General features: G+C 44.7%; 1 protein-coding gene across 1 annotated transcript; it reads right to left on the bottom strand.

Moving 5' to 3' along the window:
• Nucleotides 1-401: 401 nt before the first annotated feature.
• itm2bb (integral membrane protein 2Bb) lies at nucleotides 402-16,923 on the bottom strand. Its single transcript, XM_088646521.1, has 6 exons — nucleotides 16,688-16,923; nucleotides 5,069-5,200; nucleotides 4,134-4,340; nucleotides 3,335-3,445; nucleotides 1,735-1,885; nucleotides 402-1,183 (listed from the first exon to the last, which is right to left on the bottom strand). Exons 1-6 carry the CDS (start codon nucleotides 16,775-16,777, stop codon nucleotides 1,095-1,097), a joined length of 780 nt encoding a protein of 259 aa, XP_088502647.1. The 5' UTR covers nucleotides 16,778-16,923; the 3' UTR covers nucleotides 402-1,094.
• Between the last annotated feature and the right edge of the window lie 888 nt (nucleotides 16,924-17,811).

Below are 17,811 nucleotides of genomic sequence, written 5' to 3'. Positions count from 1 at the left end.
CGCTTCCAGTGTACACAAGCGTGCTAAACTGTGGAGTAAGTATCAGGACATTTTGAAACTGCACATAATGAATTTAAGAGTGCACCAAAGACCTTCTCCAGGTTTCTTCAAGACTTTCTGCCGATTTTGATAGGACACGTGGAAAAAGGAAATACAACCAGCTGAGTTCCAAGTTTTCCGAGGAACTGAAAACACCGCTAAAGAATGTGACTCCAGTTTCAGTACCAAGTACTGTGATTGTAACTGCCCCCTTGGGACGGCTTGTGCTTACGACGTGGCCATAATCATTTACTGGAAAACATTAAAATGCAGGCTTGATCTGACAAATGTTAAGCAAACAAAAGATGGCCACTTATTTTGTGGACATATAATACAGGACTTAAGAACCAAGAGAGACAGTCTGATGTGTCCAAGTTTTATTGTGGTTTAAGGTATCCTTTTACACACAGGCAAGTTATATACAAATTAGTAGTGTAAGCTTTACATTTTCTGAATTTTCTGTGGTATTTTAAGTTACAGCAGATAATTAAAATATAAAACCTAAAAAACAAATCCTGGTGGATTCCATTCTACAGCCAGGTCAGTGGTACAAAATTTTATGTGAATTGCACTTTTTTTAAAAACTGATTAATGTGTATTTTAAAAATACAGTTAAACTTTATATACTTTCCAGTCTATAACATTTTAAGCTGTAATAATGTGTTACAGCGCTGTGTCACAGGTTCATTTAAATAATCTATATATTTTTCTAATTCACCTGGTTTTCATTTAAAGCACACATTTACCAAATTAGTAGTTAAACCCTGAAAAAAAAAAGATACACGTAAGGTTGATATTCTTTACACTTAAGTAGAATATTGCCAGTAACCTTGAATTTTAATAGTCACTTTACAAGTACTGTATTAGCTTTTAAAATGCTAGTATTGCTATGAGATGAGTAAAGAGAAAACAGTTACGTTACAGCTCTTACATAACTAGTTCTTTAAAAAAAAAAGGTGACAACAAAAAACGTGAGAGGGATTAAAATCACTCACTGCACACAAGTGAAAAAAGTGTGGCTTCAACACCAAGCTGTGACTCGGTCCTGGTTTGCTCTAAGGCTCACAGATCGTCGTTTCTACGACAAACTTGTTCTCAAAGTGACGGATCTTGTGGCAGGTCAGAGCTTCACGTTTCTGCATTCCTGCAATAAAAAAAAGGAAGACAAGTCCGTAAAACGTTTCCTGTCATTGGTTTGGTTTTGTGACCAAAGGGGAAACAAGAGTTCCTGCTAAACCAGTGTTGGTTAGAAGTCACATGACTTGTTTTAAAGGGGACAGTGTGCCGACAACAGTGTCGCTGGAAATTAGTGCAGTTTAACCTGACCTACATTCACCCCAACTACATGCTTTTCTCAGTGCTGCTGTCCACACTATCCTATGAATGTCAGACACCATCAGATACTCTTCCCACGTACAGACTGCTGTAGTAGTACGGAATTGTCTGGCAAAATTATTTAGCAGCTGAAGTAGCAATATGTTCAAATATTTTGCGGTGAGCTCACTGGACTACAACTTAGCATGAAATGAGTAAATATGATGTGATAGATTGTTTACTCAGGTTTTCCTTTAAAAAACACCAATTCCTTTCCAGGGCCTCATCCGAAGATTCCTGGACCACCACTCTCAAGACTGTGAAGCTACTTAATTACCTCTCCTATCACTCTTTTGTCTTTCTTAACAATAGTATACGTACCGATAATGGCATCCCTGCGCTGGAGCTTGTAAGTCTCCTTGCCACGGCAGAGGCTATAGATGAAGTAGCCCAGCTGGTCCACATTGTCTATGCGCTCAGTCACGATCATCTGTTCATGGATCAAATATGACTGAGGCAGGTACGTTCCAGCCTGCAAACACAATGGAAAAAAACATTCTGATGAAGATCACTGTAGTACTTCAAAATGACCACCTTCTAGCCTGACCTCATTAGATCTCAGAGGGCAAACAAGGCTGGGCCTGCTCAGCGCTGGGATGGCTGACTGCAGGTCTAGGCTTTACTTGGGACAGGATCACTAAGTGGCAATGTTCCCACTGGAAACCAATGCCCCAGTATAATGAGTGAACAGTGTGCTAAATAAGGGGCTGTCCTGTAGATAGGACACCATGACCCTGCAACTCACAACTGGCAGCCCACTGAAACTCAGCAGGTGTGAGCCTGGTCAGTACCTGGATGGGAGACCTCCTGGGAAAGCTGAGGTTGCTGTTGGGGCCAGCAGGGGGTGCTCACCCAGCGGTCTGTGTGGATCCTAATGCCCCAGTATAGTGACGGGGACACTGCACTGTAAAAAGGCACCGTCCTTCGGATAAGACGTAAAACCAAGGACGTGACTCTCTGTGGTTATTAAAAATCCCAGGGTGTTTCTCAGAAAGAGCAGGGGTGTTACCCTTGCGTCCTGGCCAAATTTCCCCCTGGCCTTTACCAATCATGGCCTCCTAAGAATCCCCATCTCTGAACTGGCTTCATCACTCGTGCGCTGGTGTGTGACGAGTGTACTGGCGCATCATCCAGGTAGGGCCACACCCTGGTGGTGGTGGAGGGGATCCCCATTACCTGTAAAGCATTGTGAGTGGAGTGTCCAGAGAAGCCCTATATAAGCGTAAGGAATTATTATAGATCCTGACTATTAATTTTTATTTATTATTATTTGATTATTAGGGGGGTCCAAGGCACTTTTCATACAGTCAGAGCAGGGTGTGTCTGAACCCCGGTGTCCTGGTTTGCCTTGCAAAATCTGGCCTCCTTGAAGTCCCCCCTTAGCTGAACTGGTGAAACGATCCCTCTCCTCTCCGCGCAGCGCAGTGGGCCTGCTGGGCCATGATGCCTGTCAAGTGTCACCCGGACAGGAGCTGCACTCCAGTGGTGGGAGAAGTGAGCCCCCCCCACCCCTCAGTAAATAGGTTTGGAATCCTTTAGACTGAAAAGCGCTAAATAAATGTAATGATTATAATCTGTTTTTTAAGAATCCACATTTAACACTAATACACCTTTCAAGAGTGACTATAATAATTGTTAATTACAGGATAGTTCTAAATTTCCTGAATCATGCCTTTTCTTTTCCACAGACCTGACCAATACTCAATAACATTTATTTTATCTCCATGGAAAGTTTTTTTTCTTAAATTCCAGCTACAAGTTTTTTTGAAAGCCCTGGCGCGTACCATCGTAAAGTCCAAATAAGGCACCTTTGCTCCTGACTGTTCTGATTTCTTTGAACATGGTGCCTTTTAGGACACTTGAGCAAGAGTAGGCTAGGTGGTGAAAGCAAAGCAAAAATATTTTAGCGAGAGGCTCGTACCTTGATGTTCATCAGCAGCTCCATGAAGTCTCTTGGTGGCATAACAACAGACGTGTTGAGGGGAATCACATAGCACTTGTTCAGGCTGAGATCCAAGTAAGCCGTCAGCCTCTAATCAGACAAACAGCACAGTAAAGGCGATATACCATTAACTCATTTGCCCAAAATAAAGGATTAGAAAACGCTACAAAGAACTACAAAGAAACCCTGCGAAGGAACACGTTGCCCGGTGAAAAGATGCCTGCACCTCTACCTGTTCTTCTCCAGCCCACACAGTGATGTCTCTCTCCACCTGAATATCTCACGTGACATACTGTCCTACTACTTCAGGCGCTGAACTACACGTCTCATCTCATTTTTATCAGTGCAAATCTGTATTTTAAAATGTTTCTAGTTTTATGGCTGCTTACATTTTTTTTTTAATTATAAAGAAATAAAAAAAATCCACACAGGGTAGCTATAGGTGCAAAACACTGTACAAGTTTTTCATTTCCAAGTGCACTGTCACCTCAGCTGAAAAATACTGGAAGCCTCAGTGAAAGATTTAGCCTTAGAAAGTGTTTCAAAAGCCGTAATACACAACAAAAAAACCCATAAGGTTGGCTCTGCGGCTGCAAATTTTCCTTTTCGGTGTTTTTGTGCACGATGTAGTGTGGCGCTATTCCATGGTTACACAAAACACAGCTAAAATAACAATTCGGGAGCAGCCTGCTAAAGTACCGCACTACTCATTTAATTAAGGTCCAGATGAAAGCAATCTCAGGTACGCCACGAAGAAGAAGGGGTTCTGCGTCCCTACCCTGTGAAAGTCATGGACAATGTCAGCAGGGTCACTGCCCGCGAACTCCGGCACGGGAACGTTGATGAGCTCCACCTCCTCCTGCTCCAGCACGCGGATGGTCTCCTCGATTTCATGCAGGTAGGGAGCGGGGGTGGGGATGTCTCCTACGTTGATCCTGAAGTCGTCCTCGCGGTACTTCACCCCGCAGATAAACACCTGCCCCTCCTGGAACGGCACGGCGCACGTTAAGCCGCCACTCCCCGGCTCCGCATTTGCAAAACCACAAGAACCGGTTTCTGCCGGAGAGACATGGCACGCGATCTAGCACGCAGAGCTTGGGGGGGAATTAAGACTAACCCAAACAAGTCCATTCTCAGTTTACTAGAAACATGTGAAACCCAATTTTCCTTCTTCTCTCAAGCGTGAGTCTCCAGGCGATATCCCGCTGGGCGAGACACAGGCTGAATTATAAAGCTAACTGAAGAAACTCGGACATCAGCGAAGGGGGCTGAGAGGAGGTGAATGAAATCGGATCACGGCGAGCCTGTGAACATTCCAGCAGGATTACCTAGGAAAGCACCTCCAGGCAGTGTTTAAACCACCAGTTTACTGCACACTGTTCTATCAAATTAAAATATTTATTGTACTGTACTTTATGTTTAAATCTGAGGACGGTTTGCTGCCATGAAGTCATGACAGGAACAGCCTTGGGATAAAAGTGCATTTAGGTTAGTCCTACAAGCCCCTCCCGCAGAACCTCTGCAGAGAGAGCACCACTCTGTCCCCACTTAACTATACACTGCATCTTCAAAAACACCGAGCTTTATATAAAATTTCACACTTCGCTTCTGGGAAAACTGGCCCTGGTGAGAGTGTGTGCGTGTCTGTGCCTCTGCCCTTGGCATCCTTGGAGTCACCCATCCCCAGACGGGGCAGCTTGAGAGGACATTTACCTGCAGCAGGAAGTACCTGTAGAGGTAGGCGCCTCCGACCACCACCCCGGCCAGCATCAGGGCCAGGCCCAAGCACATGCACCAGCACCAGGTTCGGGACTGGCGCCGCACGCGGACCGCGCCCTCCAGGTCCTGCAATCACACACGCAAACACACCTGTCAGCTCCGCGGACAGGGCAGGGAAACACACACAGGAACCGTCACTGGGCTGATGCTCCAGTCACACACGTGGGTCCTAAACCCAGTAGACAGTTACTGAAAAACCAGCAGCAGCAGCACCGGTGCTGGGAACTGTTAGTCTACAAACTAAGTTTAGAAAGTCTGCCAAAACCTTTATTTGCTGCTTGTTCATTGGTTCTTCGAGGGGATGTGCTCATACATCTGATAAAGTTTACTTTTATGCTGCTGCTTGACCAAAGGCATCTCTTTTAAATAAGGCGGTTCATGTTTGTCTGGTTTCCAATATACAAATAAAAAACAGCCTGCTGGTATTGTTTAAGCTGTGCAAACATCTTGAATGGATGACAACTCCCAATCAATTTCCTCTCCAGCTCTTCCAGCCTGCAACGCCCGTGCGTTAAAACTGCAGGCTACCACTGCCTCCATCTTACCATGCCTCCATTCTGCTGCAAAGAAAATCAGAAGGTTATCGTGTATTGTAAAGGGCTTTCTAGAAAAACACAAAGGAGCAAAAGAAGTAAACAGCACTAAAATGTATAGCACTCGTCTGACCCAGTAATACCAAGAGGAAGTTTGAAGCGAGCAGTAAAATCTGTAGGGAAAAGAGGTCTTTATGAAAGCCGACATGTCATGGCGTCTAACGCAGTGGCTCTCCAAGTTCTATGGTCCGCGGACCACTTACACCAAGTCACAGATGCGCTGGACCACTTATGCCTGCTTTACCCTGTAAATCGTCACCTATGAATGTACTAAAATTAATATTGAATCACATTTTATGAAAGTACTAATATTCTTCCAAACAAAACTGCATATTTTTGCAAATGTTTTTATGACTTAATAGGTTCATGTGAAGAATGGAGCTGCGTAGACCTGCTTTAAGAAAGATGACTAGGTCGCGGACCACCTGGCGCACGCTCACGGACCACTGGTGGTCCACGGACCACACTTTGAGAACCACTGGTTTCTGGGCAGCACTACTGCCCATCGTGTGGAGCATGGTCTTTGACCAAATCAAGAGATCTCACGCAGTGTATTGAAATGTACAGCAATAATCCCTTAAAATAACCCAGAGCCAGACCGTTCGGTGCTTTATCGGTGAGCAGAAGAACCTTAGAATCCAAACTAAATTTCAAGTTTCGTGCTGGTACAATTTAGAGAGGACAGGAGCTGTACTAAGTACTTTTAGTTAGCACATCAGCTGGAGAGTTCTGGACATCCAGTCCTAACTCAGGAGCTACCCTAATAATCAAACCTAATACAAACATGCAAATCCTTATCAGGGAGTTACATTTTATTTCATCCACTAATGAGTCAGAAGGCAAAGAGATGCCTAAATTACTGTACGTCTTCGTTTTGATCTGCACACTGTGCTCACTCCCTTGAGAGTGTATGTTAATAAGGAAGGAGTAAAGAATAAGCTACTTTTGCACTACTGATCTCTCATCTCAGAAACTCAGCTGTCTATGAGATTTAGTTAACAAAGGGCTTTGTCTGAAGCTTATCAAGGGTGCTCTGCATCGCTGAGAGCAACAGTCACAGACCACACAATGTGTCATTACCAAGAACAATACCACACTATTACACAGTAGAAAGGGGACACAGAAGAGTTAAAACAATTACAGTTTGTGAAAGCCTCTCTAGACTTAAGCCCTAAGCTAAACGGTCTTAACTAAATCAAATAGTCCTCTAGAAGGCAAAATGGTGTAGCACAGGGGTTCTCAAACGTTTTGGACTAAGTACCACCCCTGATCAACCCAAAGCATCAAGTACCACCTACAAGTCATCTTCTCAGAGGAACCCCAGAAAATCTCAATGACCAACATGAGCGCACGCGCACACATGATAAAAATAGCACTGAGCACTTACCATTTCAGTGAGAGGGGCGAGCCTGTTTAGTCGAGCAAAGCCTTGCAATGTCAGGGACGAGGGCAGTGAGCTTCAAACGCAGATCTGGCTCGGCATCCATTGTGTTGTGGTACTTTGTCTTCATTGCAGTGAGAGCAGAGAAGCCTTTCTCTCAAAGGTAGGTAGTAATAAAAGGCATCAAAAACCACACAGCCTTTAATGAGAGGGCTGGGTATTCACTTCGTCTTTGGATCCAGAATTCCAACAGTGACTGTCGTTTCAATTCTGACATCAAAGTTGCATCAGATGATAACTCGAGCAACTTCTCTTGCTCAGCACAGGAGAGATGCTTGGGTATGTCTTAGGCATCAACAGTAAAGGGGTTCCTGATCCACTCTGGTGTGGCCTCAACTGGAAAATACTCTGAGATCTGTTCTTCCAATGACAAGAGGGGCACTGCAGCATCAAGTGCCACACCATATCTGTGCAGATGGTTCTCCAAAGTAGGGAGAGCAGGGGCATCACTTGCATTTATTTTATTAACAAAAAGCTGCAGCCTTTTCTTCATAGCAGGGATCTTGTCAGACATGTCACAAATTGTTAAAGAGAGCCCCTGCAGTTTCATTTTCAGCCCATTCAAACGTGAGAATATATCAGCCAGATGAGCTGAGTTTACCAGTCACATTACAAAGCACACTGAACAGATGTGACTTCATTGGTTGAGAGTCTAACACAGATTTTTCTTAACACAGGCATTTTCTTGACTGCCAAGGCCTTGCGGTGGATGCTGCAGTGCGTCCACTTCATACGTGGAGCAACCTCTCTTAATTCGTGCGACTACACCGCTGTGTCGGCTTGTCATCGCTCTAGCACCGTCTGTACAAACTCCGACGCATTTTATCCAGTCGATGCCATTCTCTTCGATACATTCATTCAGAAGCTGAAATACGTGCTCTCCTGTAGTTCCTGTTGGTAGCGGCTTACAGAACAGAAAGTCCTCATGGGACGTGCCCTCAAACTCGTATCCAGCATAAACAAGCAAATTGGCCAGCACATCAACGGCATCTACAGACTCGTCTAATTGCAGTGAAAAGCATCTGCTCATCTGAACGCGTTCTATCAGCGTACTTTTGGCATCATCCGCCATATCAATCATTCTATGAGTGAGTGTCATTCGAAAGGGGCAGCAAATCCACTGACTTCTCCCTCGCCTTCTCCACACCCGAGCGCCCACTGACTTCTCCCTCGCCTTCTCCACACCCGAGCGCCCACTGACTTCTCCCTCGCCTTCGCCACACCCGGGTGCCCACTGACTTCTCCCTCGCCTTCTCCACACCCGAGCGCCCGCTGACTTCTCCCTCGCCTTCTCCACACCCGAGCGTCCACTGACTTCTCCCTCGCCTTCTCCACACCCGAGCGCCCACTGACTTCCCCTCGCCTTCGCCACACCCGGGCGCCCACTGACTTCTCCCTCGCCTTCGCCACACCCGAGCGTCCACTGACTTCTCCCTCGCCTTCTCCACACCCGAGCGTCCACTGACTTCTCCCTCGCCTTCTCCACACCCGAGCGTCCACTGACTTCTCCCTCGCCTTCTCCACACCCGAGCGCCCACTGACTTCCCCTCGCCTTCGCCACACCCGGGCGCCCACTGACTTCTCCCTCAGAGGCCTTTCCCTGTCCCTGGATGAGACCGTCTGACACGCTGCAGAGCTGCCTGGGCTCTCTCATGGCAGCGCACGGCTCACTCCTGAACTCCGGTGCAGCGGGCACTTCCACACACCAGGCTAGGGCTTCCTGTGACTCTCCCCACAGCCGGGGAATTAAAAACACTCAGCAGGGTATGATGGGAAGTGGGGGGGAAAAAAGGAGGTGAAATGGAAAATGCCCCAAGGCTGAGGAAAACACACACAAAGAGCCGCCCATACAAATCCATACTGTTTAAGCAAGCTGAAACCCAAGCTGTGTGACGTGGAAGCCATCTGTGTCTCTAAAGAGGGCCCAGGCTGCAGTGTCCAGACTCTGAGGTAACCATCACCCTGCCACACTCTGGTGCAGCCCTGGCAGCGAAAGAACATGTGCAAAAAAAAAAAATAGTATAAAAAACTTGAAACAAGAAGAAATGCGTTGAAATAATGAAACCCTGAAGGCTGTTACATTTGATGTGACCCACATTGACCAATATCAAATAACGTGAATGAATATCGAACAGAGATCCAATCGGGCTGTACTGAAACGTCCAGACGCCCTTGATAACACGAGTGAAACTGTGAAGGTTTATTACCCTGGACCCTCTCGTGAGCTATTCGCCCCAACGCAGCTCTACTGATGTGCACTCGTTTCACACCACTGAGAACTCTCCACCCTTCAAGCTCTCGGTTCTAAAATTAACTTCCGTTTACTCTGAACATCGCCTTCACCGCAGCCTCCCACTCATCCTGCCTTAATTTGAACATATTCACTCTTACTGTTGAAACCTCCAAGTGGATCAGTAAAAGTTTATTCAACAGTGCGACTGGTCGATATGCTTTGGCCACGTCTGTCATTCTGATCTGTACCACAGGCCTCCATGCATTCAGATCTGTAGCACAACACTCGCGTGTAATTCACCCATCTGTGAGGATCAAAAAGCAATTCATTCCCAGTAAGTGTAACGTCAACCTGGAGCTTAATCCACATGTACAGACAGGACACAAAAGTCACTCACACGTGGGGGCAAAAGACAAGACACTGATGGTCCTGGAGAGGGCGAGGAAGCCAGGCCCAGTGAAAACCCACATGGACATGAAGAGAGCAGGCAACTACACCACTGTACCGCCCGCATGACATTTACACCTTTAGAGACTGCTTCTATGCACAGAACTACTTTCCATTACCAATCTAATCATGTAGGGTGTCGGTATATTCCACAATACCACACAAAGCCTCACGAGCTACACTATCCCTCTTCACACATTACAGCGGCATCATTTCCCATTCTGTTCTGGTCCAAGACAGCACAACAAATAACATTTACAGAACACAAACTATGAGAAGTCCCAAAATCAGCAGCGATATGTTGGAAAGGTGAGCATATTTCTATTCTCGTCTGAGAGCCAGTGAGCTCATCAGAAAACACCAGGCACACACCTTCCCGCCCAGAAGACCCTCCTCTACGCCCGCATGTCTCAGGGCAGCTCGAGCATGGTGCAACACAAACACGACCCGACATGAGGTGTTGATTATTCAGCTTGCTCCTGAATCCGAACACCGACAGCTCCTCTTGTAATCCAGAAGACCAGTTCTCCTGGGCTAAGAGAGCTGCGGAGAGCACCGGTAAGCTATCGCTGAAGTGCAGTGCCTGCCATCACGAGTGCCCCTCGGTAATGAGCTCTTTTCTTACTGCTTGTTCTTCAAACCCAGCTCATCCAGGCAGAGGACTGTAATCCGGTCAAATCAATCAAGAGCAACATTCAGTCCTTGTGAGTCCCCACCCCAGGAAACAGAGTTTAAACAAACAAGGAGGCTCCTCCAACATGGAAGATATTTCAGAATTATTCAAACCAAACCAAGGTTTCTACATGCAGTAAGTTATTTTTAGTACACTTCAAGGCCTTTCTTGTTTCAGCACTATAATTCACTCTCAAAGATGATATATTATAACTATATAAAAGAATATGAGCAGAAATCATATTCACACACCTTAAAAAAATCCCCACAGCTGAAATGTGTGGATTTCTTTTCAGATTTCAGCATGTAATTAACCTCTACTTGTTACTCAGACATCTACAAAATATCAGTGTTTCCAAGAATTCTATCTGTGCTTCTTGTGAGTCAAATAAATTCCAATGTGCTGCTATCTCACTAATCTATTTACCTTTTATGCTTCAACAAGGGTGAGCTACAATAGTAAATGACTTAAGAATACACATTTAAATAGCATTATTACCATGTGGCCTATCTATCTTTTAGTAGCTATTCAGGTTTACTGTCATTGAAGTGCTTATTTGATTGGAGTAACTCATCCACCAATGTCTTTAAAAAAAGGTAAACAGTATGGAAAGCTTGCAATTCACACAACCTTCCCCCCCAGAAGAGCTTCCTGTTGACTCTTAAACACTCTTTCCTAATGGCCTCTTACATCCAAGGTTTCAACTGTAATAACACCTTTGAGAGTTGTGAATACTTGAATTAGTCTCTTCAAAGTCTTATCTGTTCAAAATCAAAAACGATTCAGTAACCCCATCGGTACAATAAATTACTTTAGGGAAGGTAATAGTCTTCTTGGGACTGATTATTGCAAACAGAACACAATATTTTACAGGAGGTCTAACTAGTGAATTCTACAACTTTTACACTACATCCTCAAATCGCCTTTTTATTGCTCCCCCACATTGTCTAAAAGATGTCTTCACATAAACACCTATGTCTGTCTCACACGTAGCCTCTTCCAGCTCAATATTTCCATAGTTTGCTTTTGCTACCTGCGTGTAACACCCTACACTTGTCCGTCTTAAACTTGTCTGAGAACTGTTTCCCCAGTCCTGACTTCTTGCTGAATTTCACAAGTTAAGTTCTCCGTGCTTACAAATCCTTGTATTTTGGCATCACCAGCTATAGAATCTCTAGGTGACTGTGCTGAATCAGGAAGAGCTAAGGTCCTAACGAATACTCCTGTGGAACACCTGCAATGACATTATTACAGCATTTTCCCCTCTAGGTCCTGTTTGTTAATCGAGTCTTAATTTAATGAAACACTCACTCTGCCTGCCCTCTAATAAATATACTGTACCACAGCACATGCTCTGTAGCTGTTATTGTTGTTTGTCCAAGTAACTCTTAAATGAAGTAGAACCTACCTTTCCTGAATTTAAAGGTGACAATCCCTATGAATCTTATCGGCATCCAGATGACCAACTTGTAATTTAGATCCTACTTTTGTTTTAATCAAGCTGCATTTAACTGAAACAAGATCTACGGGTGTATAATTTCTTGGAACATGTAAACATAAATTCCACACTTGAAAAGAGAGAAATAAATTGTGGTTGTTCAGCATTCTTCGGGTGTCACCTGATATCTTTTTCTCTGGCTTTCTACAGCACCTTACCAGTCAGTGGGTATTACCCTTGTCTTACAACTCTTCAAGGGCTGTGTTAACGACCTGTGAACAACAAATTCACCGAACATTCGCAGACCACTAGCTGAACAACAAAGAAGAGTATCTGCCATTTCAGCAGATTCATAACTCTGCTATCAACAATTTGTTAAATCTCTCGAAGGCCTGCAAACAAGTCCCCGTGCATCCACTTTAACACTGAAAGTGAAATGTGAGCAAACTAAGCTGTAAACTAAAATGATACTTATTTTAACTGTATAATTCAATGGTCAAACATTTTTGAAATGCAGTCAGGAGCACCAGGAATGATTTATCAAGCAAACGGATGTGCCTGCTGCCCTCCTGACTCATGAAGGAACCCATTTTCATTGCACTGCAACTGCATTTTCGCTACAGTGACACCAAATCTGGAGTTCATTGATAAAACAGTAGTTTTTTATGTCAGTGCTATGGGTTATCTTTTGCCTAGGGGGTGAAGAGCCCATGCTAGCATGTAAACTATTGCTGCAACCTGCGAGGTACAGTTCTGAAGCAGGCGTGACAAACTGAGAGGCCACCTTGTCTTAACGTTTCATATATCTTCTTCCTCATTACTAGAATTGTGAATGAAGCTGATAAATTACTGGCCAAACAAATTTTGTGCAGGTGGGATCTGCATAAAAATGCGTGCACGGATGGTTTGACCTTTTCTGGAGTCAAAATTATTGCAGCAATAATTACTGCAGCAACCTTTTAACGCCGAAACCTGCCCAGATTCAAGCCAATCTCCGCAGCACCAAGAATGTGAACGTATTCTGGGATATCTGGGGCGGGCAGCCATCCTGGCTGAACAGATATCTGCCTGACATGAGTCTGCCTGGTCTCTGAACAGCAGCGCCTTCTAAAGTGGGAAGAGAAAAAACAACCCGATAGCAGCCTAATTAACGTGCAGAGCGTACATAACCCACACCCAAGATACAAGTCCGCGCATGTTTTCACAAGCTGCTCGTGAAGTCATAACGAAAGGTGCAGTTCATATAGCCAAGAATCTTTCCATGCCCACACCCCCTTTACCTATACTTTTTTATTCAGTATTATTGGGACATTTCATAATCACAGAGTTAAGTAGCAATTTAGTCCTCTGCTGTAAGATATAGGCATTTCCACGATGACCCCTTGAGAAAACAGTTCGCTGGTCAAGTTCTTAAGTACCAGATTAGATGCAGTATACCTGTATCTTGTGTCACTGATGAGAAGAAGACCGTAACTATCTAGCCTGTGGAATGTGTATGCTACCTTAGGAGCTCAAAACAAAGCATGCTTGTATATTTCCCATACTGGGATAAGAGTATACATCCAAATCCAAACCTTGATAACGGACATTACTTTTAATTGCAAACTACCTCATGTTTTTCAGAATAGCTTAGGTTTTCATGCTCAAACCACTCTGCAGTTTCTCCAAAGCGTTTTGCTCGCGTCCAATTCAGTCTCCCTTCGAAAAATACATCTGCTGACCAGGCCCCTGTGTCACTGGTGCGATAATCACTCTTCTCCACACTGGCACATACTGAGGTGAAACGTCTTGACCCGTCACAAAAATAAACGCTAAACCCAAACTCCTACCACAACACAACCACAGCACAGCACCACCAGGATCGACATACTGTGCCAGCCCATATCAATGCTCCTTTGTTGTCATTCTCCGAACTCGTTCACGCCAGAAACAATAACTGACCGAATCCCGAAAGTTAGAGGCACCTTCGGGGTTTATTTGGCTTCCGTTTTAGATGAGCAGGTATTTCTTTAAAAGAATAGAGCCGGGGTATGCTACAATGCCATTGTGTCTTTTGGCTCTTTCACCATAGGCCACGTTAGCAAGACTACGCTTCACAGTTTAAAGTACGTCTTGAAAAAACCTGGCTCCTTACTTACGGATAAAGTTCACGCCACCATCGCCTTGGCCTGTCTGGGTGACAGACAGTTGGCAGCCGTTCACTTTCCATAAAATAAACCATGTCTCAACACACTTTGGCTGACGTTCGAGTAATGGTACAGACAGGATGTCAAAGACAACAGCCACTGTACTTTTTCACTGCAGCCTCCAAGTGTGGGGCTGCTCTCATTACGGTAGAACCTGGACATTCCTTTGTATGTCGCAGTATATTCAGGAGGAAGCAGAATGAAAATTACTTTAATGCACTAGATCCTTGGTTTTGGCAGACCTCTCTTTCAATTTTGGCATCCTATTCTAATCAGGAATAGAGACCTGACTATGTCATATGGCTATCGCACAACAATGAGAAGAGGCTCACAGATACCTGCAGTAAAAATAAAACATCGCGATGATTTCATTATATCCTTAATATCCTCCAAATAAAGATAGCAGTGTCAATGTTACAAAGAAAGCACTGAGCGCTTCCTGAGTTTTAACCTGAATGGAGCAAACTCCTCTACAGTCATTCATCATGAATAGTAAAACCTTCCTACATGTGGAGAAGGCTTGTGCTCCCATATATTACCGCAGTGAATGATACATGTGTACAGTATGTGCTTCAAGTGATGTCCTTCTGTGCTTTTTTCTATTCTTTTGATGTTCCCTTCTTGCACAAAATAAGTGCGCATATCAACTGCTGCAATGCTGAATTTAAGAACATCAAAAACATCCCTAGTTATGTGATTTTTATGAGATCGCTACAAGGTTCACTCAGAGTCCTAAGGATAATTCAACACTGTCATAACCCATTAGAGATACAGCCCAATGTGAAATTAAATTTAGTAGACAAAAGATTTTCTACAGAAAGCAAGAATGATTCCTCTTCTTTCTGTTACATTCGATCATGAGGATACATGGTGAAACAGTAATTATGACTGCAGTCTTTAAAAGCGCCCTTGCAATGAGTGGTAGGTTTTAAGTAAATTAACTTTACATAATGAAATCATACTAATATGCTCATTTCAAAACAGACCTCGTGCATACAGATTTGTCCTGAAGCGACTCAGAAATGAAAAACAGCATGCTGTTTTTTTTTAATTCAAAATCATCTCCTTTCCTCTTCTAGGCCAGTCTTGCAAAGATTACAGCCAGCAGCTACGCACAGTCCTTTGAAAGCAGTCATTTTGCAATGCTGTAAAGTCAAGTGGTCCAATGTCTGTTGATTTGTGGTCCACACAGAGCTAAGACAAGGTATTTGGCATAACAAAAATGATATTTTCCATCGCAAAAAGTTGAATGTTTGAAAGCTGTATCCCTGCGTTGCTTTCTTCATGTTACTTTAGTTCAGCATAAGCATTTTCACACCTTAATGACAAATAATTCACATTTTCCAAGACAAAACTGTACATGCTCGCATTTATTTCTTGATATGGGTCCTGTAAACACGTTTACAGGACCCATATCATATCATGCCATCTAAGGCAGATTGACAAGGTTTATCAGAGCTCCAACACGTGTGCGAAAATGAGCTCACACGAAACGAAGTCAAGCCCTAACACCTTTCACGCGTCTTTATAAGACATCCTGCACCGCTTACTTCATCGAGCATCACAAACGTGTATCGAGCGAAACTGGACGGGTATCTTCTAACCCCATAACCCATTCCTGGAGGTCTTGACCGCTCCCTCACAACACACAAGGACGAGTGAACCTGCGGTGTGTTACTTCGAAGGTAAAACACGAATGTAAATTGACAATGCGATCAGACGAATGCGCAATAACCGGAAACCCGCAGCGCCACGGCGAAAACGACTTCGCCCGGCAACATATGAGCAGCTCCGTCACACGAAGCGCTCGAAAGAACAGGCTAATACGCTGGCCAAAAGAGCAGAGGAAATTTAAAAAAAGAGTACAGTATATGGACGAGAAACACCCCCACCCCCCCTTCTCAAAGGACAATTCTTTCGCTGCCAGACTCTCTGCCGACACTGATCGCCGTAGCGCCTCAGCTGCGAAAACGATCAGCCACTTCCCGGTTCAATTTTCACAACAACAAGGGGACGTTCAGTTTTAGTCAGCCATGTTTTATTCTCCACACACACACACAGACAGACGTGGTCGACGTGTAAAAAAAACAAAAACAAAACGTGAGGGTGGTAAAAAAAGACCAGAAGAAGAAACGACGACGGTAACTTCGGGACGGGAGGCGCGGATCGCCCGTCGTCCGCGCGGCCTCCGCGCCCCGTCCGCGGTCGCGAGCGGCAGAGCCTCGAGCCTCGAGCCCGGACGCGGACGGGGGAGGGCTCGCGTCGTCGCGAGCGCAGCCCCGGTCCTCCCGAGTTCTCGCGCCGCCGGCGAAAACAAAAGTAAAAGCGAACCGGATACAAGCCGTCGAATAACCACAGAACCCAGACCGCTCACGCCAGCGTCGATGAGACGGTTGTCCTTTTTTTTTTCCTGTGTGTGTGTGTGTGTTGGCTCGTTTGTGTTAAGAAAAAAAAACACAAAAATGAAAAATCAGATCGAAAAACAACCACAACGACGACGACATCAACAACAACAACAACAACAACAACAACAAAACCTCACCTTCTCGTCGGGAATGAGCGCTTCGCCCTTTTCGCCCTCCTTCTTCGGGTCTTTCTGCCCGAGGGCCGTGTTAAAAGAGACTTTCACCATGGCGAGAACGGGATGGGAACGACACGCCGGTCCGGTCCGTCACTGCAGCCTCAGGTTGTCTGTGTGTCGACAGCGCGGCTCGGTGCGCTGGGGCAGCAGTGACGCAGCTGGAGACGCACAAGGCACCTCAGCCCTCAGCCCGGCAGAGCTTCCTCGCCGCTCTGGTGCTCCCTCTCTCGCCCGAAACGACACAAAACACCGAAGGAAAGAAAAAAAGTTAGCAGCCTCTCGGTGGTGATCAATTCAATTCAATTCAGGGTGCTTGATTGGCATTGGCCGATGGGTGCAGTCGGTGTTGCCAAAGCAAATAAAAATAATGAAGTTAACATCACACAAAACAAAAGCATTACAGACATTTACAACAAAGACAGTTATCTCTCTCTCTCTCTCTCTGCGGGAATGAAGATAACCTCCAGGATCACGAAGCCGTTCTGGAGTCGGATGATCTGTGAATCGATTCAGCCTTTCCAGCAGCGACGATACGAGTTAGCAACCATAACGACAGAAACTAAAACCCACCCCCTTCTCTAATCAAAAGTGTTATCAATTTTAAAAAAAAATCACCATCATGAAGTCCGGGGGAATAAAAACTCGAGTTTTGAATCAAGTGCATTTATGAAGACGTGAAAACTGCTTGGAATTAAGTTAGACGTACTTTGTACTATCAACGTTATTTTTTTCCCCAATGCAATTCCCTTGGCTACTTAAATACAAAACAGTTACTACTTTGTGAAAACTACCTTGCCTTGGATAAAGACGTTAGTAAACTAAAAATATGTATGTGTTTCGTCCTATATATGGGAAGACCTTTGTTTTTAGTAATTCAACATACGTTTCAGAACAGCTTTTAATCACCTCTCAAAGGTTTACAAATTAACAGCAACCCCGATTAATGAAGAACTGGTTTAGTTCTAGAGCGAAACAGTAAAAAAATCAATTGGAAGAAACACCGTAGATACGTCTGGTTTTCAAGGAGACAATTCAGATCGAGTCTTGCTCTCCCTGAAGTTAGGAATGGCGTTCTTCCTTGACTC

Source organism: Lepisosteus platostomus, chromosome 2, assembly GCF_059453375.1.
Source record: "Lepisosteus platostomus isolate fLepPlt1 chromosome 2, fLepPlt1.hap1, whole genome shotgun sequence".
Lineage (NCBI taxonomy): Eukaryota > Metazoa > Chordata > Actinopteri > Semionotiformes > Lepisosteidae > Lepisosteus > Lepisosteus platostomus.
The sequence above is the reverse complement of the archived record's forward strand: the minus strand, read 5'-3'. Positions and strand labels throughout refer to the sequence as shown.